This window comes from Topomyia yanbarensis, chromosome 2 (assembly GCF_030247195.1).
Source record: "Topomyia yanbarensis strain Yona2022 chromosome 2, ASM3024719v1, whole genome shotgun sequence".
Lineage (NCBI taxonomy): Eukaryota > Metazoa > Arthropoda > Insecta > Diptera > Culicidae > Topomyia > Topomyia yanbarensis.
Genome location: NC_080671.1, coordinates 170,671,517 through 170,698,624, shown reverse-complemented (window position 1 = coordinate 170,698,624; position 27,108 = coordinate 170,671,517). Strand labels below are relative to the sequence as shown.

Here is a 27,108-nt window from a genome sequence, read left to right as displayed (position 1 = left end):
CGGCCTTCGCGACGACGCTGGACTTTGTGTACTTTTTTTCACGTCTCTGCGCTTGCTTTTATATTCAAAACTGTAACTGACTCTAGACAGGACTTTAAATAACAAGATGATCCTCCCGTCGTAAATCTGACCAACTGAGTTCACGGTTGACATCACGCGTCTTGTCTGGCTCAAAAATTTCACTGCTTAAATTTTGCGGTTACATATTTACTATTACCCAGCACAATTTGCGATGAGCGCTTCGAGATTCTCATTTGCTTAATGGAGCTATTGTTTGTAGAATTACTATTCCTGGCGAGATTTGTGATTGATTTACACTATCCTCCTACAGTGAGCACAGCTTGCAACTGAACAGGGCGTCTGTATCAGCGGCTTTTGCTGTGCAGAAGAAAGTCTATAAAGCACTACTCGTTTCGCTGGACAGGTTATGAAGTGCTGAAGAATAATAATGTGCTCTTCATTTGGTTTCTCCAAAAGTACGGTTAACCAGGTGTTGTCTTCGTGTATTGGTAAGCATTAGTTATAAGAAGGAAATACTTCCAGATATTACGAGGTCTAATGAATTTAAATTACCGGAAGAAATACTTGCACATGAACGCTCTCGACCGCAAAGCAACCAAATCATTAGTTTTTGTCTTTCTCAATAGAATGGTTTTGCAATTGTTCTGAAAACCGACTTTTTAACGGAGTTAACGATTCAGTTCGTCTAGTTCAGCAAATGTCTGTGCGTGTGTATGTATGTGTGTATGTGACCAAAAATGTCACTCATTTTTCTCAGAGATGGCTGAACCGATTTTGACAAACTTGGTCTCAACTGAAAGGTGCAACGTTCCCATAGGCTGCTATTGAATTTCTAATGGATCCGACTTCCGGTTCCGGAATTACAGGGTGGTGAGCACGATCACGCAGAAAATATCGATTTTAATAAATTCTGCAATGAATGCATAAAGGTGAAATTTTTTCCAAAATATGACCACAACTTCTTCGATTTGTAGTATTAGGTCACTAACATCCATTCAAAGTCTCTTTGGCCACATTGACCACCATCATCGGTTCCGGAAGCCCCGGCGGAAGTATCTAAATTCAGAATAACAGTCACATCGATTTCTCGGAGATGGCTAGACCGATTCAACCAAACTTTAAATGAAAGGTATTGCGCCCCCGTAAATGGCTATTAAATTTCATCCCGATCCGACATCCGGCTCCGGAGTTACAGGTTGTGGCGTGCGATCGCATAGCAAATTCCGATTCAAACCGATACTCCGATGAAAGCAAAAAAGGTAAAAATTTCGCTAAAATGTCTCTCGAACAATTTAACTTTGCTGTTCTAGGTCACCGACGACCAACCAAACTTTCGTTGACTACATTGACTACCATAGACGGTTCGGGAAGTGCCCGGGAAAAGCGGCCCTCTTTCAAAATTAACGAACTTACATCAGTTTCCCGGAAATGGTTGGGCCGATTTTCACAAACTTAGTCCCATATAATAGCTATAATTCATCGCAACTTCCATTCAACCCAACACGGCTCATCTACTGTTTGGTGATTATAATCAATCTGGACTTCTATGGAGAAGTACCTCCTCCGGCTATGCCTTCCCAGACCCTTCTGAATCAACCTTCTCTAGAGCGAGTATTGCCTTACTGGACGGAATGTCTGTATTGAACATGCTGCAAATGTGTACAGTAAATAACAGACGAAATCGAACCCTGGACCTCCTTTTCATAAATGAAGAAGCTTCTATTAACTGCACCGTTTCAGAAGCCCTTGAGCCGTTAGTTGTTTGTGACGCACACCATCCTCCTCTTCTAGTAACGCAGATCTGGCCCCAGTTAGTTGTTTATGACGAAATGCTAGATGTCAGGGAGTTCAATTTTTCAAAAACTGATTTCAATAGGCTCCAGAACTCACTGCAGGCAATCGATTGGGAGACTTTGCTGAATTCCGCGATCGATGTAGATGTTGCCGTAGAAAAACTTTCACTGGTCCTAAAACAACTTTTCAAACTACATGTTCCCGCACCACGTCCCCGACCAAAACCAGCGTGGTCCAATCGTCAATTACGTAAACTGAAAGGCTGCGAGCAGCTGCACTTCGGCATTACACCAGCCGACGAAACCCCCTCACAAAACGAGAGTTTATTGAAGCCAGCAACAGTTACAAGGCATATAATCGCTTTCTCTATTCAAGACACGTCGCACAAACCCAATCGAACCTGAAACAAAATCCAAAGCAGTTTTGGTCTTTCGTTAACGGGAAACGTAAAGAAAATGGGCTTCCTTCCAGTATGTTCCTTGCAAATGAAACATCAAGTACCCCAAGCGGCATCTGTGACCTATTTGCGCAGCATTTCTCAAGTGTGTTTAAAAAAGTCTCGACCAACTCCACTCAGATGGAACATAGTCTTCAGGATGTCCCTCATGATGTAATTAATTTAGGCATTATTCAATTTACTGACGAAGATATTCTAACTGCTATGAGAAAGCTAAAGTCTTCAACATCGGCAGGACCAGATGGTATTCCTTCCATTATAATCAAAAGATGCGCAAGCGCATTGTGTACGCCTTTAAGACTAATTTTTAACCAATCGCTGTCGCAATCAACGTTCCCCGTCTGTTGGAAAAAATCAGTTATGTTTCCGGTTTTTAAAAAAGGTGATAAGCAAAATGTTGCGAACTATCGTTGCATAACTTCACTCTGCGCTGGCTCAAAGTTATTTGAAATATTAGTAGGAAATGTGCTGTTTCGCGAGACCAGAGCATATATATCGAAGGACCAATATGGCTTTTTTCCTGGTAGATCGACAACTACTAATCTAGCCCAATTCACTTCGCTCTGTATTAAAAATATTGAACTTGGATCTCAGGTCGATACTGTATTCACGGATCTCAAGGCTGCATTCGATCGTGTAGATCACTCTCTTCTACTGGCAAAGATGAAGCGGCTGGGCGCTTCGGATTATTTTATAGGGTGGCTTAAATCATATCTCGTAAATCGTTCTCTGTGTGTAAAATTAGGAAATAACGAGTCATACAGTTTCATCAACTTGTCCGGAGTGCCTCAAGGGAGCAATCTAGGACCGTTGCTTTTCTCGTTGTTCTTCAATGACGTTTGTTTTGTTATACCTCCTGGGTGTAGACTTATATATGCCGATGATCTCAAACTATTTCTTATTGTGCGGTCAATAGAAGATTGCAAGGAACTACAGCAACACTTAGATGCTTTCTGTAGTTGGTGTAATCGCAACTTGCTGGCTCTCAGCGTGTCCAAGTGCTCCATAATATCTTTTACACGTAGAAAAAATCCAATACTGTGGAACTACACCATTTCCGGGGAATCTCTAGAGAGAATGACAGTTGTCAGAGACCTCGGTGTACTTCTGGACTCACAACTGACATTCAGAAATCATTACTCTCATGTTACAGCACAGGCAAATAGAAATCTCGGTTTCATTATAAGAATCGCCAAAGAGTTCACTGATCCATATTGTTTGCGGGCACTCTACTTTTCACTTGTGCGATCTGTCTTCGAAGCTTCAACACCCATTTGGTGTCCTTACACAAGCATTTGGATCAACCGAATAGAAGCAGTGCAGGCAAGATTCCTCCGTTTTGCTCTTAGAACTCTGCCGTGGTGTAACCCAACAGAGCTACCACCGTACATCGATCGCTGTCGACCCTAGCCAAAAGGCGGAACACATTTAGAGCAGTATTTGTTGGGAAGATATTAACTGGCCAAATAGAAGCTCCAGATATTCTCTCACATATAAATGTCAATGTGCCCCCGAGAAGTCTCAGATCCAAGGATGCCAACGGTACCGATAAACTACATTTTTTTCAGTATATTTACATTTGCACAAGCCGTACAGCCCGCTACAGCGACGCATCACTACAGCTCTTGCCAGAACGGTAGCCTAACCGAGTACATTTTCCCGTACAGCAGTAGAATACATTTTTGTTTTGCTGCTGTACTCCGACTGCTCGGTGAGAGTGTGGCGTAGTAAAGTTTGTTCTCTCGCTTTGTACATTTTTCTCTGCATAGTCAAAAGGAGAGGTCCGCACACGAAAGCGTTGATGCCGGCCGTGGCGTAAATGAGCCGCATCACTTGTCGTCATTTTTAAATAAAAATATTAAAAAGATTGAAAATATTAAAAAATGTAAAGTAAGGAAAGAGAAGCTGTACCGCTCGCGTCTGGTGGCTGTACTGGGGACAGTAGTTTTTTGTCATGTTACTGCTTTGCACACAGGCAGCCGTACAGCGCTGGGCGTCCTGCACTAGCGAATGACAGCAGCATCGAGAGAAAAATGAGAATGTAGGCAGAAAAATTACAGCCGTGGAAAAGATAGGCATTTTGCATCCTTGCTCAGATCGCATAACTTTTTTAGACTCGAGTTTCAACGCACCGAGTACGGTCAAAACGAACCCATTAGGGCGATGTGTAATGTTTTTAATAGTGTTTATGGCCATTTTGACTTTTCTGTATCTTGTGATGTTTTCAAAAATAGACTAAGAAGGTTGACTTAGATTTTATGATTCATTTTTTTGTAATATTTGTATTTTTTATTTATGTAATACTGTGCTTATTATATTTTGTTGTAGTGTGAATCTATTGTAATCAGGTGTGAATATATGAAAAGATAATGGGTTTTTACGCTCATTTGAGGATTGCTTCTGAAGTATATCCTGAAATGGGCTTTTCCCATTCAACTACATTTCATGTAGACCAACATAGGTCAGATGAAAAATAAGAATAAATAAATAAATATCCCCACAGATATCTATAAAATTTCGTACGGATCGCTTATATGGTTACGGAAATATAGACTAAAACGTTCGGTCACATATGAAATTCCCATATAAGGGGACGTACACAAATGACGTAGCTTTTTTTCGGCGATTTTTGACCCCTCCCTCCCTCCTCGTAGCATTTGGTCACAAAATTCTAACCTCCCCCTCGTAAATAACGTAGCATTTCCCTACCCCCTCCCCCTCGTCCCATGCAACGCGCCCGGGCGATTAAAAAAAAATTACATAGGTTTTTCAGTTATTTTAAATACATGTCCTTTCAAAATGTTTGACGACTTTTATCAACATTTTCATTATAACAGCAAATTGCGTGCAAAATAAGCCCATTTCACAAATATAGTGTTGATAGTTTTGTTTTGAATTTTATATGTTAAGGGGAACATGAAGACAAGTTCTCTCAGTTCACAATCTCGCAGCTGCCAATGATTCTATGAACCATACGTTGATTTAAATTACTAAATTTTGTTTGGTTGAATCCGAAGTGTAAATTTAATTCAGCTTCGAAACTAATTCTACTAGTTAGCAACATTAGCCAACTAATGTAGCAAGTTAAATCCGCATACAAAATCATTTAGTATTTTTGCGAACTTGTAATTTCGCGAAAAAATTTACCTCATGAATAACCACATCAAAAGTAACTTGTTTAAATTCAAACTCATTTCTCTTGGGAATGGAGGATCATTAAATTGTTTTCTCTAAACAATGGGTTTTAAACTTAATGCTACGTCGCACAACTTCTGACCCTACCCTCCCCCTCGTCACACTTCGTCACAAATTTGGTATACCCTCCCTACCCCCCAAAATGCTACGTCATTTATGCATGGTCCCTAAACCGGAACTCCTTTTTTTTTAAAGCGGGGACCCCATGAAATTTCAGAAATCGAATTCGTATTTTTGATGCCAAACATCTTTAAAATGCATGAAACGTCGAGATTTTATGTTATCTCGAAAAAAAAAACAAAATTCATAAAAATCGACTTTTTGGGATTTAGCCGAGTTTGCACCTTTTGCATTTCTCAATATTTCAATTTAATAGTGCCGTGGCTGGTTTTTCTTTTACAAAATTTTAGAACTCGAATAATGATTTCTTTTCTTGTATATAGTTGTCATGTCGTGTATAATAAAAATGTAATATATACATTTGAAAGTTTTTAATGAATATAAACAACTCAATAATTCTCCTATTCTTGATTGAGAAAGGCATAATTGCACCGTTAGGTGGATTAAAACAGGTTTTTTAATTGTTTGGCTAAGTTTTGGTACAGCAAAATGATTAACGATTTTGTGTAATCTATGATTTTTGTGTTTGTGTTAACAGAACAGTGGCGAAACAACTAAACACCTAGTTGAAAGTATAATGCAGTTAACAAAGACGCACACCAAATGATTCCGCTCATCAAATGAATTGTAACAACCAATGTGGTTCTGGTTGTTGTTTTCACGATTAGTATGTATTCAATATTACAACTTATATACACGGTAAAATGAGAAAGATTATCTAAAACACATTAAACCTGATGGAACATCGATTCCTGGCAAGTATTACATTACTGTATAACCGCCGTTTATGATCGAAAGTGCCTATGCACGATCGTATGAGCTCAGAAGAAAATCGGACCTGAAACAATGGATGATTACCGAATGAAAAACAACATTTATTTCGCAAATAGAAAGAAATTGTGTTTATACTTGATCAGATACTCGTTACCACAGGTTCTTGTGATAGCATTTTTTAAGATGATGGTTGATGTTAAGAAAGGAAACATTTAAGGTGCACGGTGTCTTTATACAAAAACTTTATTAAAAAAATCAGCATCTGTACAACTTCAGTATGTTAAAGAATGGACTTTACCCTTTCGCTTGCAATTAAAATCAAAATAATGGGTCGGGCAGTCTGGAACAATATTTTAGTGTACACGGATACGAAAAACTACCAAAAGCTCTAGCTGAGCTCTTTTGACTCAATCTCGGGGTATCGTGGAATAAGGTAAAATAAGGTAAACCGTATTGAAGGTAATTTCCATTTAACCACGGCAAAAATCACAACTCATTGACAGGTTTTTTATACTCAACCTTGAGTTGAATAAGCCTTTAATTTAAGTTGAATCTACCTAATTTTGAGTATACCTTAAACAACTCAAAAGTACAAAAGTATTCCATGGAAGGCATCGACTGAGTCGAATCTCTCTCTTTGTTTTTAACAACACTAATAAGTGCGAAAGCGACGCAAGACACAAAACTACCTAAATTTAAGTTAAAAGAACTTATTCTGCGGGTTGTTTTATTTTTCCGTGTTGAATACATTTAAGCTTTCAATATAGGGGTCCCGTTGCAAAATATCGGCTGTGATGGCCGCATATGAGTTTGAACGTTAATAACTTCCATTATACTTAACAGAATGATTTTATGTTTGAGCCATTTTGTCGGAAATATGCTCAGCAATGTTGTGTTAAAAGTTGGATTGTGTATAACATGCATTAATAACGAACAATTGTGTTTTGAAAAATCTTTCGAAAACTATTCGGAAATGGCGATGTGCATCTCGGTCAGAGCCGTCAATATGGTGCACCAACCGAGCACATAAATGATGAATAGTTTAAAATTGGGTGATTAGCCCATTTTAGCCATGTTTCTATTATCAGCCTACCCATTTGAAGCCGTTGGTTAGAGCAGTGTCTGCCATCTTTGTTCAACGCATTTAGTCAAATGGTAGCGCAACAATAGGGACACTCGATTCGATTTTTTATTTTTCCACAAATGCGAGAATTTCACTGTTTTCAGCGAATTTTTGTTATTATATTGGTTCTTAATAACGAAGCAAAACTGTTGATATCAATTTTTACGAATTCCATTGATTGTAGGCCGAGAAAATAAAGAATTAGTGAGGCACCCTGCTTAGTATGGTGAAAATAGGCACTTTAACCTATGGGTCCGCTACAGATTTGTTTTTCTATTATCATTCGTATTTGGATAGTTGGTGCGTACAGAGGGTTGTACAATAACGAGAAGAAAATATTTGTGAGCTGTATCAGTTTGGGTCGTTACGTGCTACTTGCAGAGGCTATCATTTTCATTTCCGATAGGCGGAAAGCAGTATACAGACACATGAAAAAACCAATTTTAAAACATTTGACCGAAGCTCGTCCGTGATTGGTTCCCGCTAATTTCCCGTTTTTGTTCGAATCTCCTCTTTCTAGATGGAAGTGAAATGATGTCATTCGATGGCCGAATTGTGATTTCAGTTGGTCTCAGCAAATCTTATCAGAAGACTGTATTGTCAACACCAGAGGAGAAGATTTTTTTTTAAATTTCGATTACAGAGGTTTTAACCTTAAGGTCATTCGTCTTTTCGGGTTAGAAAAATCTCTTATGAAAAATTTCTAACCCTATGTGCGGGGTTGGGATTCGAAAGGTGAGCTGCGTACAAGGCAATCGATTTACCAACTACGCTATGCCCGTCCTCTAGAAGGGAATATGATTATAAGTATTTATCTTCGTGGATTACACTGCACATACTTCCTGCGATAGTAACCAGGATGAATTGGAGAGAAAATCTCCCACCCGGAGAATATTTTCTTTGGCAAACCAATTAGCCCATATTAGCGCTATCAAGCCACTCAAAAGAATTAAATTTGAAAATCTTTTCCTTCGCTAACTATTATTTTTATTTCCTATGGGTGGAACAATGCATACATATGAAAAAAAACCGGTTTTCATCCACCTAGTGGTGCAATTGCGCCTTTCTCATTTATCCAAACTATGATTCATTAGCTAGTTTTGTTCAATAGAATTATGGAAATGTAATAGACATTCTTATTTCACTTAGCACGTATCCCACGACTACCACGAAAGTAAACGCAGACAAACTTTTAACAAAAAAGTATATAGGAGAGTTTGGGGCTAGTTTGCGGTGTTTTTAGTTTCCATTTTTTCTCGATTTGATGAAGATAGATCTTGCAAAATAGAACATGCCGCTGTAGCCAACATCCCTGAATTTTATCAAAGTGTTTGTTGCATTGTCTTTGTTTTTATAGACAATGTATAACGCGGAAATCCCGCCAATTTACCCCGGCCCCGAGGTCAGAAAATGGAGATTCAATTATATCAAAAGTTCGTGCTGAATGTCTTTTTAATAAAATTGTATATTAACCGACAATTGCCAATATATTTCAGTCTCAATACTCCAGCATTTTACTTTGACGCGTATTCCATATTCAAAAGCATATTTTCGAAATTCTTCAGGCGTTTGGCCGAAGTAAATATCCCCTGCATTGACGAGATACACAAAGTGTTACTTTAGAGTGAATTCCAAAAATAAAAATATTTGATGACTATAATTGTACTGTAAATAGTAGCGCCAACTGGCCCCGCGTGCGTCACCGCCAACTTACTCCAACCGCATATTTTCCAAAAAAAAAACTATTTAAAAAATTACTTTAATTCATGGATAGATTTAATATCTGTACGGATACTGTAAGTTCTTTTTACGCACTATCGAAAAATAAAATCAATTGGGAAATAGATTTAAAATCACCCTAAATAACACAAAGTGTTTAGAATTTAAAAAATTTACTTGGTGTGCTCGAAAACACAATATCGCCCACAACTTCTACTAAAACAAAATGTTTTTTTCAACAAAAACACATTGGATAACGGGATTCACTAAACTTGAGGAATCAGAATATATTGGCTCAAATGGCACGTTCCCCGTACATAGTCGGGGATTTGTGCCTAAACTTGAGGTACACAATGAGAGACAGCGCCATATGTCTAATAGAAACTAAGACAAAGGAATTCCGCCAACTAACCTAACCACCAACTAGCCCCGGGCTCCCCTAATATTTAATTAATTTAATCAACATGAGTTCAATGTTATCTTCATGTGATTATATTTTGAAATGTTGGTAGAATGGGTTTGGCAGTGGAGCGGGTGGAGGTTTAGTAGAGTGGGAGTGGAGGATGCGTCAGAAATCTTATTTCGGTATACGGGGTGGATGAAGGAAATGCGGATGTCCAAAGGGAGAGGAGTGATGAAGGAGCGAGGTATGAGGGTGGGAGGTGTGCTGAGTGAGGACACAATACTCAACCGTAAATGTTGCCTTTCATTTGAGACTTGGTTTGAGAACACCAGTTCAGTCATCACCGAAGAACCGATGTTGCTTAAATAGTGAAATTCGCCCGGAATCCGGGACTTCCGGAATCGTCGATAGTGGACAATATATCCAAAGAGTGTTTGATTGGCAATCAGTGATCTAGACGTGCGAATCGAAGTAATTTGGTTGACCATTTCAATAGTTTTTAGCCTCTGCGGTGTTTCGATTGTACCGATTTATATGGGAAATTCCAGTGTAACCTTACTAACAAACCTGTAACTCCGGAACCAAAAGTCAGAACCGAATGAAATTCAGCAGCAGTCTATTGCATTATTGTATCTTTCATTTGAAATCAAGTTTGTAAAAATCGGTAAAGAATTCGCTGGGTAATAGGTGTGATATTAGCTTAGGAACTTGGCGAGCTCCCCGGAGGCATCATGAACCATCGTAGGTGGCCAAAAGGGTCAAAGCTGCTTCGATTTATCATTATTGATCCAGAACCGCAAACTAGAGTAATGTTGAACCTATTTCAATATGTTTTACGTCATTTCGTCACCATGGTTGTACCAGTTTATTTGGGAATTTGCTGTGTGACCGCACTCTTCAAACCGTAACTCCGGAACCGGAAATCGGATCAACTAAGAATTCAATAGCAGCTTATGGGAGCGTTATACCTTTCAGATGAAACTAGGTTTGTAAAAATCGGTTCAGCCATCTCTGAGAAAATTGTGTGAGTTTAAATGATACACACACATACACACAGACATTTGCCGATCTCGACGAACTGAATCGAATGGTATATGACACCCGGCCCTCCGCGTCTCGGTTGAAAAGTTGATTTTTTCAGTGATTGCATAACCTTTCTTTATATGAGAAAGGCAAAAAACGATTTTAAAGCATCCTACCGAAGCTCGTTCTCGTTTCTATTAGCTAACATTGCTGGATGGACTGCATTCCAACAACGGGAGAGAAGGTATTTAGTAAGATCCAGCCGACTACGTGAGCTGACTGTAAAAATTAGTTTGTGCTAGTAACGAGAGCCAATTGGAACGAAAATCTCCCACCCAGAGAACCTTTTCTTTAGAAAACTAATTAGCCCTTATCAGCGCTATCAAACAGTAAATTAAGAATTTGAACATCCTTCACCAACTCCCTTTCTCCATGGAGGTGAATTTCATTCGATGACCTGCCCATTCGGCTTTGAACGCAAACTGAACCGAGTACAAAAACGGGGGTCGTATGCGAGAGCGGCATCATTCGTGTGTTACATTCGTACTGGCAACATGCGCTGGTATGGTCGCGGTACAGCAGGAAAGGTGAAGGAAAATAAGGAAAATCCCGTTTGGTTCGTGCCGGTCTCCAGTTTCCTGTCTATCGTTTGAGAAGGGGTCACTACCCCGAGTGTATCGGTGCCAGAGCACTCTTTTACCTGACAGAAGTGAATATCTTGCCTGTCGTATTGAAGCTGGTAGGACTGTGATAAAAAGTAGATCAAAGGAATCCAGCGCAACTTAAAAAGCAAACTTTCTTTCCGAAACAACGACAAAACCATCCTTTTCAGGGCGACTATTTTCTTCGCATAAAGAATGAAATTGTTTTCACTTCACGGGTCATGGCGCAAATAATTCATTGCTACTGTTGCTGATGCTGGCTGCTAATACGAGACGACACACAGTAACGTGCCTGACCAAAATAGCAAAAAAATGAATTTTTGTGTTTTTACCCATTTTTTCAACAGAATTGTTTTTCAAACTATATTCTAATAAATGACTTCAGAAAAAGAGATTTTTGAATTGATCATTTTTGTATGTAAGTATTTGAAAATGGTGAATTTTTTTTTTATTGAATTACATTGTCCCACAATTTTTAATATTGCTCAAAAACTGAGTATAAAAAGTCAATATCTGGTACAAAATCGTGATTTTCGTAACAAACACCAACAACTTTGACCAACAGAGACCTAGATTTGTTATGTTATTTCCATTTTCGAGTTGGGTCCAAAAAGTGTCAATTTTTTTTTTCAAAATTATTGAAAATTCGGTAGTGGAAAAAGTACCTTGTCGGGCAGTTCCGTTTAAAGGACACGGTTGTTTGGGTTCGCTTCTCGCCGTTCCACGAAAAAAAACATTCCCAATTAATCCCAATTCCGCTTGTGCAGCAGTTTGAAAATTATATGATTTGGCTGAAATATAGGCTAAATAAGCAGCAAAGCCTTTTTGAGGCTATACAAAACATCTCAAGTAACAAGAAGAATTAGGTGATGTTTTAAGATATACAATTATTTACTTGTTGTCTCCGTAAGTATGTTCATTTCTATTGTGATGTTGATACTTTTTTAATCGAGATTTTCCATTAATCTGTTCAATCCATTATTACAATGATACGTATAATTGCATGCATGTTCTGCTTATTGAAGAATGGGAAATATGAATAACAAGAATTTTACCATATAAATAGTTACACACGCACAAGTTGCCTTCTAAACGTAGGTGAAACGTTCGTTCGGGTGGTATCTGTTGTGAATTTGAATACTGTATACAGGGCCGTCGAATAGCATGGGTAGTACTACACACTCGAAAATAACCAAGTGGGTAATCACCCACTCGAAATATTGGAGCGATTAAAAAATTTGAAATCTGCTATGCATGTATCTCAGGCACACATTGCCCACATTTGAAAATATCGATTAACCACAGTTCCATTTGCACAAACTCAACGCAAATGACTTAATGGGAATGTAACGCTAGCGTGTCTATTGTGAAAATGTGACGAATCCCTAGTAATAGACCTCTCATCCTATGCTTACTAGCCTCACGGGATAAAAGTGTAACGCCGGCCCTGACTTATATGGTCTTTTATTGGTGCATTGTTTATTAATTAGAAAGTTTATTCAGATTTTTATGTAGATCACTCACAAACATCTGACTAACGGTATTAGGAAATTTTGTTTACAATTGAATCTTTAACCCTTGTGAAGGCAAGTTAAAATCCTAACGTTAAAAGGCAAGCCGGGCCTCTAAGGCCCGGTAAAATTTTAAACCCTCGTACAGTAAATGCATGAAAAATCCAAAGCATACAAATCAATTTTTGCAGTGTATTTCAAGTGTTTGAATGATTTCTCTATTTGAATTTATTTGACAATGAAGAATAGAATGTGAAAAAACAACATATAAGCGAAAAATGAAGAATTGATAGATTGTTTCAGAATATTTTAAAGGAATCAAAATTAAAGCTCACGCCCGTAGATATTAGCTATACTATATACTAATAAAGTCAGATTCTTATAAAAATACGAATCCCCAATAAATACTCACTCCTGGGATTAACTAGAGTAAGCATTGGGTGAAGCCAAAAGCTAAATTATGTAAATAAATAATTACCACTTTTCGAATATGTCGAGCAATATCTTGTTTTACCATAGGCTAAAAATGAAGTACGTTGTCCTTGGAAAACGTTCATTCACTTCATTTTCTGGCAGGAAAAAAAATCAAAATTATGGCCCCATTCCAAATTCAAACTTGTTCGGATGCTTTTGGTTTACTCACAAGAACTTTTAAGTTTCTATGCAAAAAAATATATATTGAAACAATAAATTCAGTAAAAAATGTCAGTACCAGTTTATTTGGCCTAAAATCCTCAACACAACTGAAGATGAAAGGATTAACATTGCAGAAGGCTGCAAATTCATCCGACATTGTGGTAAAACAAATTTGTAATATAATGTTAAATGCTGCCTCTCTTTCCGCACATGCTTAGAATAGGCCATTTTCAAAAATTCTTCTTATCCTCGAAGTTAAATAACCTCCAATCATTATGCCACTTTAAACAAAGTTGTTCGTTATTAAAATAGCTACACCACCTGAAGTTTTGAAGTATGCAGAGTAACGGTGAAATTTTTATTTGAATTTTGATTTCTTGTTTTCGATTTTCCATATATAACACTATAGAAACTTCAAAACTCTTGTGACTGAACTAGAGCTATAGGTAAAAGCTCATAAGTGACATATGGTTTGTAGAACTAATTAACACTTGATTTAGCAGTGCTCCAAAAAAGTTAACAAAATTGCCGCTCTGCAAAGTTCTGGGTGCATTGAAAAGCGTTCACGTGAGAAAAATACATTATACTAATAAATGGTAAATGTGTTTTAACTTGATCAAAGATAACTTCGTCAAAGCTTTGGAAATACTTGTAAAAACTGAAATCAATCCATAAAAAATTGATTTTTGGATGCAAACATACGTGCCAGGAATATCATTTGCATCACCAGTATGCACAGATGATGTCGAAATACCTAGTGGGCCTGCTAGTCCTCCTTGCTTTTTTGTTCATGTAAAAAGTTTATACGAATCTATGAAGCACACTATATGTGATATTTCCGTAATATCTTACTTTTTCGATGAATTTTAGCATCAGTTAATGGAATTTTCATGCTCAAGCTCTTAGTGCATGCATAACGCTTTGTAACTAAGAAATCGATAGCCGCTGGGCCTGGAAGACCCGCGTGCATTTTTGAGGGTTAAAAAAATGTTCATTACTGGTATATTATACTAGGTTATTTTCTAGATACTGACAGAAGCATTGAAAGGCTCATGAGAAGATATAATTTTCAAATTCTGGAACAATTTCCTGCTATGTTTATTTAAGAAAAGTTTGCCAATTTAGAAAACGAGCTAACGGAAGAACCTAATTGCACTGAAGAAAAACTAGCCTAATTTGATCCAACATTAAGCAATTTTAAGACCAAAATAAAATGTTTTAATTTACAAGAATTTCGCGTTTTTTCGTATTTAGATTTTAATGAAACTCTCTGTACATCAAGACTGTACAAAAAGCCACTTTGCATACTTTGTTTTTTTTTCAAAAAATGATCTAGACTCTGTTTTGAAAAGGGCAAAACTTTTTTACCATTTTTTTTTTCAAATGGCTATAGTCTAAAAATGACAAATCTTCGAACATTTATTACACTTTAATAGTGAATATACATATTATCAAAGAAAGTTTTCAATGTAGGTTTGAAAGCTGTTCTATATTGATTCTTCTTGTGTCCAACGTTGGAATATAGCTATTTTCGCTTAAGGGGGGCGTATTAGACCTGTTTACCCTACAGGACAATAAACAAGTTGTCATACTCACAACCAAAAAAGCACTTCTTAAATTAATGACAACAATCATATTTATTTTTCTGAAATCATAGTAAACATTATCAACTTTGCCCATGGAGCTGCGCTTGGTTGGGTTTCACCATTTCTACCGTTACTACAGTCGGAGGAATCGCCACTGGACACGGGTCCTGTTACGGTTGAACAAGGATCATGGATCGGATCAATTCTCTGTCTAGGAGGTCTCGCAGGAGCCATCATCTACGGGTACTTGTCCGAAAAACTTGGCGTGAAAAAGTGCATCTCGTATCTAATTATTCCCAATATGGTACGCTTTAAATTTGATCGTTCTTCGCAGAGTTAATTTCGATAAGATTAATACATTATTTTTGCAGAGTTTTTGGATCACTATATACTTTGCGACATCTGTGTATCATCTCTATATTGCAAGATTCTTAGCCGGAGCTGCTGGAGGAGGAATTATCGTCACTTTTCCTCTATACATAGCGGATATATCCGACAGCCAGTAGCACAATATAAATTTACCATTGTACTTTTATATATTCGATTTTTTTTTTGTTATTTTCAGAATCCGTGGTGCTCTCGGTTCATTGCTGGCATTGTCGGGAAATTCAGGGATCCTGTTGATGTATATTGTAGGCGATTTTCTATCGTATCGAACAGTGCCTGTAGTAATGATGTGCCTTCCGATCTTATTCATGATTTTGATGAGCTTCATCCCAGAAACTCCACAATCTTTGCTCAAGGGACAAAACTTTTCGGAAGCAGAACAATCTTTTATGTTCTATAAAGGAATAACCACGAATGAAAAACAAACAGAAGCATTCCAACGAGAGTTTGAAAAATTGAAAAGTTTCATCCTTGACAGCAAAGTACAAGCAAATAAGTTGGTCGTTTCAGATTTCAGTAAGAATACTCGCAGCAATTTGATTCAGAATACCATAACTTTCATAACAATTAATTTCTAGCAACCACGATAGCGAGAAAAGGAATATTTATTGGAATTTTCCTTATGTTCTTGAATCAGTTCTGCGGAGTTTTCGCTATTTTAACTTATGCCGTCTCGATTTTCACCGAGTCTGGCTCAACGATGAGCCCCGGAGCATCCGCCATAATTATGGGGGCAATTCAAATCGTCGGAACGGTGGCATCCTTCATACTGGTTGATCTGGCAGGACGAAAGTTGCTACTAATGGTGTCGACATTTGGAACTGGGTTGGGCTTGTCCTGTTTGGGTGTGTATTCGTGGCTGAGAGGACAGGATGTAAACATGGACGGACTCGACTGGGTACCCATCGTGAGTCTCTCAAGTGCCGTATTGCTCTTTTGTGTAGGATTGTGCAATATTCCGTTCTTCGTGCTGCCGGAAATATTGCCAGCTAAGGTATTGTCAATGTTTATGAACGTGAAGAAGTATATACTGTAATTGCTCTGTTCGTCACACTTAGATCTGCAATGCTGGAAATGTCATCAGCATGATTTCAATCACAATATTTTCATTCATCAGTTTGAAGGTAGGTAATCATCCGAACGCGATTTATTTGCTGTGGTTGTAATTGTTACTTCTATCCTAGATTCTTCCAATATTGCTTGAAGTTATTCATCTTTATGGAGCACTAGCGATATTTGCGAGCACTTGTTTTCTGGGTGTCATTATAATTGCCTTGTTCATACCTGAAACTAAGGGCAAAAACCTTATAACGGCGGAAAATGTGTGATATTTATTATGTAGATTGAGAAATACACTACCTATGCTCTCGATAAACCTGTTTCATGAAATCAATTTGCTTCCGAAAAATCATACCCTGTTTGTGCCAGTCTATCTGCTGACGTCGCACAAAGCAGAAGCAAAAAAATCGCTACGCTATAGCAGGCTATAGGCATCAGTGAATCAAGCTAGCTATTGTTCTATATCAGTGCACATACAAATTGTATCGTTGCCCCCGGCTGCGGAGTGAAATGAGTTTGCCAAATGAAACAAAAGTGCCTGTGCTACGGGATAACACGATTTCGATCAACTTTAATAAAACTCGTGTTAGACCCACAGTTCAGGAAGTGGAGCAATTAGCTAAAGTTAAAATGGAGCTTAATCTCGCTGAAATTACGTACGTTCAGCTACATCACGTAAAAAACTGTGTTTTGATCACGTTTAGAAGCGTAACATAGGCCGAAAACTTTATTGCAAAGAACAACATGCAACACGAGGTCAAATTTAATAACACCAGAATCAAGATCCCCGTGCATATGGAAAACGACATGGTGGACGTGCGTATCCATGATTTGGCCCCGCGCACGAAGGAAGATTTTATCAAACGAATCATGTCGCAATATGGAGAAGAATCTAGAATCTATTACGAATGACACCTGGAGAAATTTTTTCACCAGCATTCCCAACGGCGTTCGTATTGTGAGGATGCGAGTGACTAAACCAATACCTTCTTACATGACTATCGAATGCAAATCACCGAAGGATGGCGTGACCTATAAGCAAACAATACTTATCACATATCCCAGGCAGACCCCAACATGCCAATTCTGTAACCATACAGCCCACTACGGAAAAACATGCGCCGAAGCAACTAGTCAAAAGTCGTCTACTACAACCAACTCTAACAAGCAGCCACTGACACCTTCAGATAAACCAAAAACAATGATCCAATTAACCAATAATGCAGGTACAACGACAACGACAACCGCTCCCAAACCAACGACTAGCATCACCAATAAAGAAGAAAATACCGATAAAGACGGATTTACAACAGCGACCCGTAAGAACAAGAAACAAATAAGAACCTCTGATCGTGAACAGCAAGAAAGCAGTACCGATGACGACATGGACGGGAACGATAACGCGGCTTTACCGCAAAGAAAAAGCTTTCAACACGCAGCAGCAAACTGTGTCAACAAGATCTGGCAGACCGACATTCTTAGCATTTATTTTTTTTATTTTTACTTATTGTAAAAAAAATAAAAGGCCTTCGGCTCAGTTGTGCTAACGCATTGAGCCGTTTCAAATAAAACTTTAGATTAAAAAATACCCTGTTTGTGCCGAAATTTTCAATTCGGTAGGATACGAATTTATGTAATTATGGGCAATCTTCTAGACCAACATGAGAAAAGGGCGGAAGTCCAAATGAGAGTCTCTCTTTGTTTACTCACTCTTCCCTCAATAACTCGGCCGATTCTACATTTGCTCTTTAACTGTTAGCATAATATACTAGACGACATCAGGGTCATTCAATATTCATTGAGACTATGTTGGAAAGTTTTATGTTCACGCCATAATAATCGAAAGAGAAAGTAAACACAGAGAGACTCTTATTAGGACTTCCGCCCTTTTCACATGTTGGTCTAGAATAATTCATCCAATCCCACTGGAACATGGTGATGATGATGGCCCCACCACATACCCCCAACAAGATGTGAGTTGAAAGATTTATCTCGAAGACAATTTTGTCACACATTTGTCTTGTGCCAAAAAATTAAATATTTTTGAGAAAAATCGTTCAATTCACACCGGTAAGCAAAAAAAACGGACTAATAAAATGTAGATATAGCTTTTCCCTAAAAAAACGAAACCACATAAATCACGGATATTTCGCAAACAACCTGGGTCCATCAAGAAAATTTACATCCCGGGAAGTTACTAGATGGAATAGAGTATTACACCCAATGGACTCCATTTCTGATTAAATTCTGCAAGATTCCTCCCGTCTGACCAAAACATAAGTACTACCACCTGCAACGGTGGGAAGTAATGAACCTAGTGACAGTACAGTGCCAAGTCAAGTTTCATCATATTTTTTGATTCTATCTACCAGTACCCCAAGCAAATCCAGCAAAATTTCTATCTTGGAGCATTCTAGATTGATTGGGAATTGAACCAGACGCACCATCGTAGCAATAAGCGAGATTAAAGGTTAAGTCGACGATTAATATGACACTTTCAAACTTACGTAACTTTTTTCATACTTAACCGAAATTAACCAAATTTTCCGAGTTTCTCTTTAGAGTGTATTGTTTACTTCCGCTAAGTTTTGCAGTTGTCAGTCAAGCTGGAAGAAAATCAACAATCCGTGCACGGAAGAATTTGCTAAAAAACTGGGTTGTCGGATCGCACCTTGGGAAAACTGACGGATATACATCATTAAACCGTCTCGCGGACCTCCAAAGCTTCCAGCAACGGATGACAGTGAAGTACATGTCAGGAGCTGAACAAAAACTGGGAAAAACGCGTAAAAACTGAGAGAGCGTAAATTGCTAATTTCAAGCGGAATCCGAATATTTCGACGCAGGACTTGGACACAGGCTTATTCAATGTTTCGACACATACCTATATATATTTTTTCCCCGATGATGTAAATAATTTTACAATCAAGTAGCCTGCATTCGATGTACATTCGATTGACTCATTTCGGAATCGTGACAATGCAGAAATGTTATTCTCTATGGCTCCTAACCATATTTTGAAGATGCCCAAGTAATGTACGGTCACAAATTTACAAAGTGGTGAGACTAGTAGTCCTTGATGAATTTTGTGTGCATGATCATTTGGTCGGTGTTAAGTCAGACCGGACTAAGTGACAAAATATTGATTCGAGAAAAACGGGTTTAAAGTTTGAATCACAGCATCCTTTACGTTATAATTGGCAATTATTTTTTGCCGTAATTCTTGTTTATGGTTACATATTTCAAATCTGACAAAAGTCGAATGTAGCTGAAGAAATTATTTACCCAGTGTTATCATTAACTCATTTTTAGATGTTTTGCGACTTAGTTCGATCTGACTTAACACCGACCATTTCGTTTGCTCATTTCTCTGCCAAGAACACATTTCGTTTTGCGCAGTCTTTAAAGAGACAATCACAATGAGGTAATTGGTTTTTTACAATGAAAATTATATCTTGATTTGAAATTTATTTTCGTTTTTAAATATTATAAAAAGTCAACTCCCGTCGACATGTTCGGCAAAGAAACCGAAAAAAAGGAAAGCTTGTAATATTCGTGATTATATCGAACTTATGGAAAATTCGTTCGGGTCAACTGTCGGAATGAAATGTCGTGCGGACGGGTGTGCAACTTTTCTAACTTATACAACCGTTTGCAACTTTGAGTGCAATTTTGCCGGTAAACATCTAAGAATTGCGAGGAATTGTTGGTCCGCTGCGGAAGCCTCAGAAGTTGACTTTTGATTAACAGGCAGGAGTTCGTTCAAAACTGTGTAGAGCTTGCATTCGTGTGGCATTTTCCGTTAAATCTTTTTACTAAGAAATACTTTCGAGGTATCATAGATCCAATCGACACTAAATTGCAGTTTCCGGCCCTCGATCCCACCAACATCTCGGCATTTCGCGAATCAGCATAATCGAGATGCATTGAAATTATTACCAAGGAGTTGGAAATCGAATGTGCTCGACGAAACTGGATTTCGCTACACGCTATGGACGGACTGTTATTGGTGTAGACGTTTAGTTTAACCAAAACGGGATTGTTATTGGGACTCTGGGATTAATTGGAACGACGGATCGATGAGGAAATGATCGCTGAGTTAGATTACGTACTTAATTCTGTAAGATGTGGAGCATATGGTGTGAACTTTGTGGCGACTCAAGCTCTTTCGGATGCATCTTCCACTAAAATAATTGCAAAAACAAATGAAGATTAAGATTCTTCGTGTGGAGTTATATAAGCACTTATTTTTCTAGACTGCACGACGGGATGGGGATATACTTATCTCATGTTCAACTGCTTAGTAGACCGCAGTTTATATGGGATATGCTGCCAGGTGATTTGAAAGATATGCCTGATAAGGACTTCTGGGAAACATGCAATCTGCTCCGTGATACTCTGAAACCAGTTTTCATAGTAACGAAGAAGTTAAAAGAACAGGACATAACATAGGGAGATTTTTAAATTTTGTAGAGAAAGCTGGTACTTGAGTTGAAGATGAGTTCATCAGCGATCGCGTTTCGGTGCGGTTCAATTTTCCTTCCCTCGGTAATAAACTTTGTCCGCGTCCGCGTTCGGATTAACGAAAACCATAATTTCCACACTACTTATATCACGGATCGGTAGTTCGCGTTGATTTTTTAGTGTTTGGTGCTTTTACTCTAAGACAAGCCGTGACAATAGGAGGGGGGGCGTTTTTGTTCCAATTTTACATTAGAATGGTGTAACGACGCTGAATCCTTCTGGATAAAGACTCGACACGTCAATCGTTTGTTTACCATTTATCTGTCAGTGTCATTCCAATCGACCACGAGACACTTACTGATAAAAAATAAGAATAAGATAGAGTTAGCGAGTCTTTATCCAGAGGGATTTAGCGTCTTTAGAATGGTCCAGCTTCTGATTGGTTGATTCTGCCTTATTGCTCCGTACGCAATGTTACTGCAGGGATAGCGAAATGATGTTTGGCAGTGTTGCTATATTTATAGAAAATATTGTCATTACTTTTGACAAATAAAATGATTGTTGTCAAAAAAGTAAAAACGACTAAATTGAACATAAATTGTGCGGTAAAGTGAAACAAGTATTTATTATGCATTTACCGTATACGTGGTTGATTAACTTGAACAAAAATAAGTAAGAAACCACACCATAAGGGACCATCCATAAATGACGTAGCATTATATAGGGGAGGGAGGAGTTTTGTATTTTGTGATGATGTGTGACGACAGGGGGGTAGGGGGTCATGTCATGCTACGTAGCTTTTTTAAAGGGGAATAGGGGTTGACCTGATGTCACGACAATCTTACCCGTTTCATCTAACTAACATCGTTTTTGAGTTTTTTAAATTTTTTACGGGGACAACGAGGGAGGTGAGGGTTACCGTCAAGCTACGTAATTATCAGGGGGGGGGGGGGTATATAGAATTTTGTGACGAAATGCTACGATGGGGGAGGGGGGTGTTAAAAATCACTCAAAAAATGCTACGTCATTTATGAATCATCCCTAATCTAAAATTTTTCAGAAATGAGCTTCATCAAATCTAACTAAACACCCATGACATGGAAAAACGATGCCGTTTATCAATGTAATGGATTCAAGATACAAAATATTTCCGGCATAAAATAAATTAACAAGACTCCATTTGCAATAATAAAAATAGCAGCACTGTTCGGAAGATTTCGGAAGGGTAAAAATGTGCAAAAAGAAGAATGTCGAAGGAAAAATAAGAAGCCGATTGTCACGTCTTGTGTTAGCTTTTACTTATCGCGGCTTCGATCATTTTTCATTATCTGGAAACTTTGTTCGACCTGGGTGTTATGACGACCTACCGTACACGGATACGAAAAACTACCAAAAGTTGAGCTCTTTTGACAGTAGATACAGAACACTAGATTAGGATTGTCACTGGCATCAGTTGTAGGAACATCATTGTTTTGATCCCGGTATATAACTGTCAAATGGGTCAAATAGGTCTATTCTCAACCACCAAAGGCATCAGTCACAATACCAGTGTGCTCTCTGCTGCTACCCAAGCCAGCGCAAACAGTTGCTTTTTTCTTGTGTGCATTGTCTTGAGAACAAAGGAAACCGTTACTATTATTCTTGTGTGGTGATCTATCAAGATGACTGAGCCTCATCAACAAAATGTGATTCTTCGGGCTAACACGGTGGCCATTGACTTCCGGTCTTTCCGCATAATACCAAGTATTGGTGATGTAGAACAATTGCTGAAGGTGAAAATGCAGCTTCGGTTTTCAGACGTCAGTTTCATCCAGTTGGAGCACGTCAGACACGCGGTGCTGATAACGTTCAACAAATTCGCCCAGGCAAAAAGATTCATTTCGCAAAACAACTTGAAACACGTGCTGGATTGTGACACTGCTAAAATAAAGATCCCTGTGCATATGGACAACGGAAACGTGGAAGTCAAATTACATGATTTGGCACCACGTACTTGCAAAGTGGCCATTAAAAGATTCATGTCGTATTTCGGAGAAGTGGAATCCATCACGGAGGACACGTGGAGGAACTACTTTCCAGGTATTGCAAATGGTGTTTTTGTGGTGAGAATGCGGGTAGATCAACCCATTCCCTCCTACCTTACCCTGCAGTACAAAACAGAAGGGGGTGATACCATTATACAGCGAACTCTATGTACATACCAAGGACAAACTAACACGTGCCAGTTCTGTGAACAAACGGCACATTATGGACAACCCTGCCCAGAAACCGCTAAGAAAAGCTCATCTACAGAAAAAAATGCCAACACTCATTCTCCAATATCATTCCCTGAGCCACAAACGGTTGCCAAATTTGTGGCTGCTGTTCAAGCAATAATGACAACTGCGAAAGCCGCGTCCACAAACTCAACAGCTAATACCATCAATGAGGGAGCTACTAGCAATGAGGAAGGGTTCACGCTCGTGACCCGGAAAGGGAAAAAGATAGGAACAACACCTGATCGCGAACATCAAGGAAGTAACCCCGCTGATGACCCGGACATGTGCGACGACGATAGAGATATGATGGACCCCCATGATACAGTTGACGTGGATGCAAATATTTCACCGACACGAAAACGAATCTCCGCGCGCAATGGCAAGTCGCGCGCACGGGATCGGATAGACTCTTAGAGTAGCATTAATTGTTTCTTATTTTTATTTTTTACATCATGTAAATATATAAAAGACCCACGGCTCCGTGAAGCTAACGCCTTGAGCCGTGCAAAATAAACGAATTTAAAAAAAAATGGGCCAAACAGAAAAAAGCAAAAAAAATATTTCTCTACCGTCGTTTCATAGCGACTAATTATTTTGGTGTGTTATAGCAAGCAAAACAATGGCCATTCGTGGCTGGTGTATTTTCATTACATAGAATGCACAAATTGTTTAAACCTGTATTGAATTTTGAAACATTTCTTTGTGCGGCATTTACAAAATCTTTCATTTCATAACAATAACAGTCGAAAATTTACACCAAGAAAAATCGCTATATTGAATCTACTGATTTCACACATGACTTTTTGCAATTTGTAAAAGCATATCAAAATTATCTGTCACACATAAATATCATGTGAAAACTATTGAAATTGCTGTGCCGTGCATCAAAATTATAATAGTATGCCGCATAAAAATTTGATTCATAACAAATTTCACATCATTTTTCGGTCTGCCTCTCGTTTTTTCTGCTGTAAATTTTATACATGTCTTGAATACATAAACGTTACAGCAGTATAAAAAGAGACGTAAATGAAAAATATGCAAACTCTGCATTTTATCAATTTGAACATCAACTAAACAGTTTGTTGTTGCAAATAAGCTAAATTTTTCTGCGTGTACCAAGAATGTGGACCGAAGACTTTTACCAGATAGACGTGTGGCACCTTGACAGATCTTTACCGAAAACAAAACAAACAAGTTTCGAAGCGAAAACGATGGGAACACCAGCGACAATCCTAATCTAGTGTTCTGTATCTACTCTTTTGACTCAATCTCGGGGTATCGTGGAATAAGGTAAAATTAGGTAAACCGTGTTGAAGGTAGTTTCTCTTTAACCACGGCAAAAACCACAACTCATTGACAGGTTTTTTATACTCAACCTTGAGTTAAATATGCCTACATTTAAGTTGATTCTACCTAATTTTGAGTATGCCTCAAACAACTCAAAAGTACCTTATTCCATGGAAGGCCTCGACTGAGTCGAATCTCTCTCTTTGTTTTTGACAACACTAATAAGTGCGAAAGCGACGCAAGACTCAAAACTACCTAAATTTAAGTTAGAAGAACTTATTCTGTGAGTTGTTTTATTTTTCCGTGTAGTGCAGTGAAAAAAGTATGCCCCTAGCGTGAGATGAACAAAGTTTTGCCATTTTCGGGCCAACAAAGCAGCTTAATCGATCCGGCAGCACTGTCGAATCGCTTGGAAGTGATTTTGCGCTCGTTCGATAGTTTTCAAAATTTTGCAGTGACATATTAATAGTAATTCTTCAAAAGGGCGAATGAGACTTTTGTAAACATACTTATTTCGCTCATTATTCCGCCACTGAGTTGAATTTCATGAAAAATACACATGAATCAACATCTTTACCCTTGGTAGAATCATTTTCAAATGTTTTCTGTGTTGAAATGATAACAAATTAGGAGAAATCAGCACAGTTTACAAATCTTATTAGCCCTATTCAAATGTTGATATGGATATAGTTTATTTAACAGGAAAACGAAGTTGATAGCTTAGTAAGTCGTTTCTGCCGTTGTGTTATGTGTTAGTAGGCAAAAATATCGCGAGAATAGTGTAAATTGACGTAGTGATTTTATCGTCACATCCTAATTATTTTGCTATGTACGTACGTGAACCAAGCTACTAAAAAATACAACCACTTAACATCCACAGCGCCATCTGAACTTGACTAGCTAATGCAACGCTTTTACTGATTGTGGATTCTGGATGGAGGAGAATTTTTTGCAGAAATGCCATCAATTAACGAATTCAGAGCAACACGCTGGTGAGATCAGTTTGTGTTGTTCTTCAATTATATGTTTTACCTTATTGTAAATACGTGCCAGAATCAAAAATATTATTTTTCAATCTGGAAGTACGAATAAATTGCACATATCCCATTGATACGTGGATGTATTTGTTGTATATATGGCCTCAGAGTGTACATGTAGGAACAGGCATTCTTGAAATGGGTCGTTGGATGTCTATCGCCTTTCATCTCCAGAGCTAAACATGTGTACATCTAATACACAATTTATCAATAAATAGATTCAGACAAGTTTCTTCCATAAAAGCACTGTCAGTCAGTGGGAGATGGATTGTAAAACACACATACACACACAAAGCTGGTACTTGAGTTGAAGAACAGGAAGAACTCATTATCTGATACACTTAGTAATGCAATGAAACAACGGGAACGAACATATTTCGAGAACGACGCATTTTTGGCTGCAATTTTCTATTTTCTTCATAAATGATGCAGGAGACAATGTTAACATCACTTGCGAGAAATATCGAGACATTGTTGAGAATTGGTTAAATCTAAATGTGTTACACAAGATTTAGAAGACCTTTTGCCTAAATATGTTGAGACAACAAGTCATACAACTGTTGCAAGTTGCAACCATCGATTTATTGAAAACGATGTTCGATAGAGGAGTCTTATCCAAAAACGACTATTTCGATTGGCGCAGCAAGTTATTGATCAGTATTGAATGCGTTATTCGCGAGATTTCTCTAGTTTTTCTCAAAAAAAATAATCAAAATTAGGCCGTTTGAAAGAAACGTTTAAAACATAGTCACGGTGGACATTCATCTGAATTTTTTCTAAGCAGTAAATTGTGGTAGACCATATGCTACCAAGGGTTTTTTGCGCGTTTTATATCAATTTGAAAAAAATGCTAAGAAGAACTAATTACTTTAAAGATAAACGCACAGATCATAACGAATACAGCAGATTTTGTTTCCCTTACTGATATAATTATCGTAAATTACATGTCGGTAGTTTCAACTGTTAATTCAACATAATTGCCATATGCGTAGGCTATCAAGAGAAATAAAATCGAGCAGCACAGTTTTGAATAGTGCATCAGAATTCAAAGCTCTCTTGTTTCAAAGTTTTCCAAAGAAATCGCATGGGAAGTGGAAAAAAACCTATCGGAAACAACAGTACAGACTCTGATGGATGGCATTAATCGCAATGTCGAGCATGTTATGTTTTCATTTTCGTTTAAAGTTTACGTTTCCATTTTCCGCTAAATATTACGTTCCCGTTGGCGTTGAGATTTTACGCTTTCGTTTTGTTAAAGTCGTGCGTGTATCTTGGAAAGCGCCAATAATATTTGATCATTTGAATAAGAAGCTTTCCTTAACCCTTTCATGCCCAACTTTTTTCTAGTGCATGTAGGGTTTCAAACCTATTTTTCCTTGAAAACGGTGGGATCAAGAAACACGAAAAGCCTTTTTTCATAAAGATAGGTGCTTCCCTTGCAGTGCTAGAGGCTTCTCAACCTTTACCTTCCGATGCTCAATGCAATTTTTTTAGAATATTCATAATAGTCCAATTGTGTGGAAAACGTATCCAAAGTAGTAGGGTTCGTCGCGGTGTTGATGTGGGCGGTAAATGGATTGTCCGCACCG

General features: G+C 38.1%; 2 protein-coding genes across 2 annotated transcripts in view; one reads left to right on the top strand and one right to left on the bottom strand.

The window, feature by feature from the left end:
- The window catches only part of LOC131679891 (uncharacterized), a 55,084-nt gene that overhangs the window by 8,734 nt on the left and 19,242 nt on the right, over positions 1-27,108 (bottom strand). The window lies entirely within an intron of this gene.
- LOC131682104 (facilitated trehalose transporter Tret1-like) lies at positions 375-16,769 on the top strand. The gene is made up of 7 exons (XM_058963326.1): positions 375-509; positions 15,096-15,328; positions 15,396-15,526; positions 15,590-15,927; positions 15,990-16,405; positions 16,470-16,535; positions 16,596-16,769. Exons 1-7 carry the CDS (start codon positions 449-451, stop codon positions 16,737-16,739), a joined length of 1,389 nt encoding a protein of 462 aa, XP_058819309.1. The 5' UTR covers positions 375-448; the 3' UTR covers positions 16,740-16,769.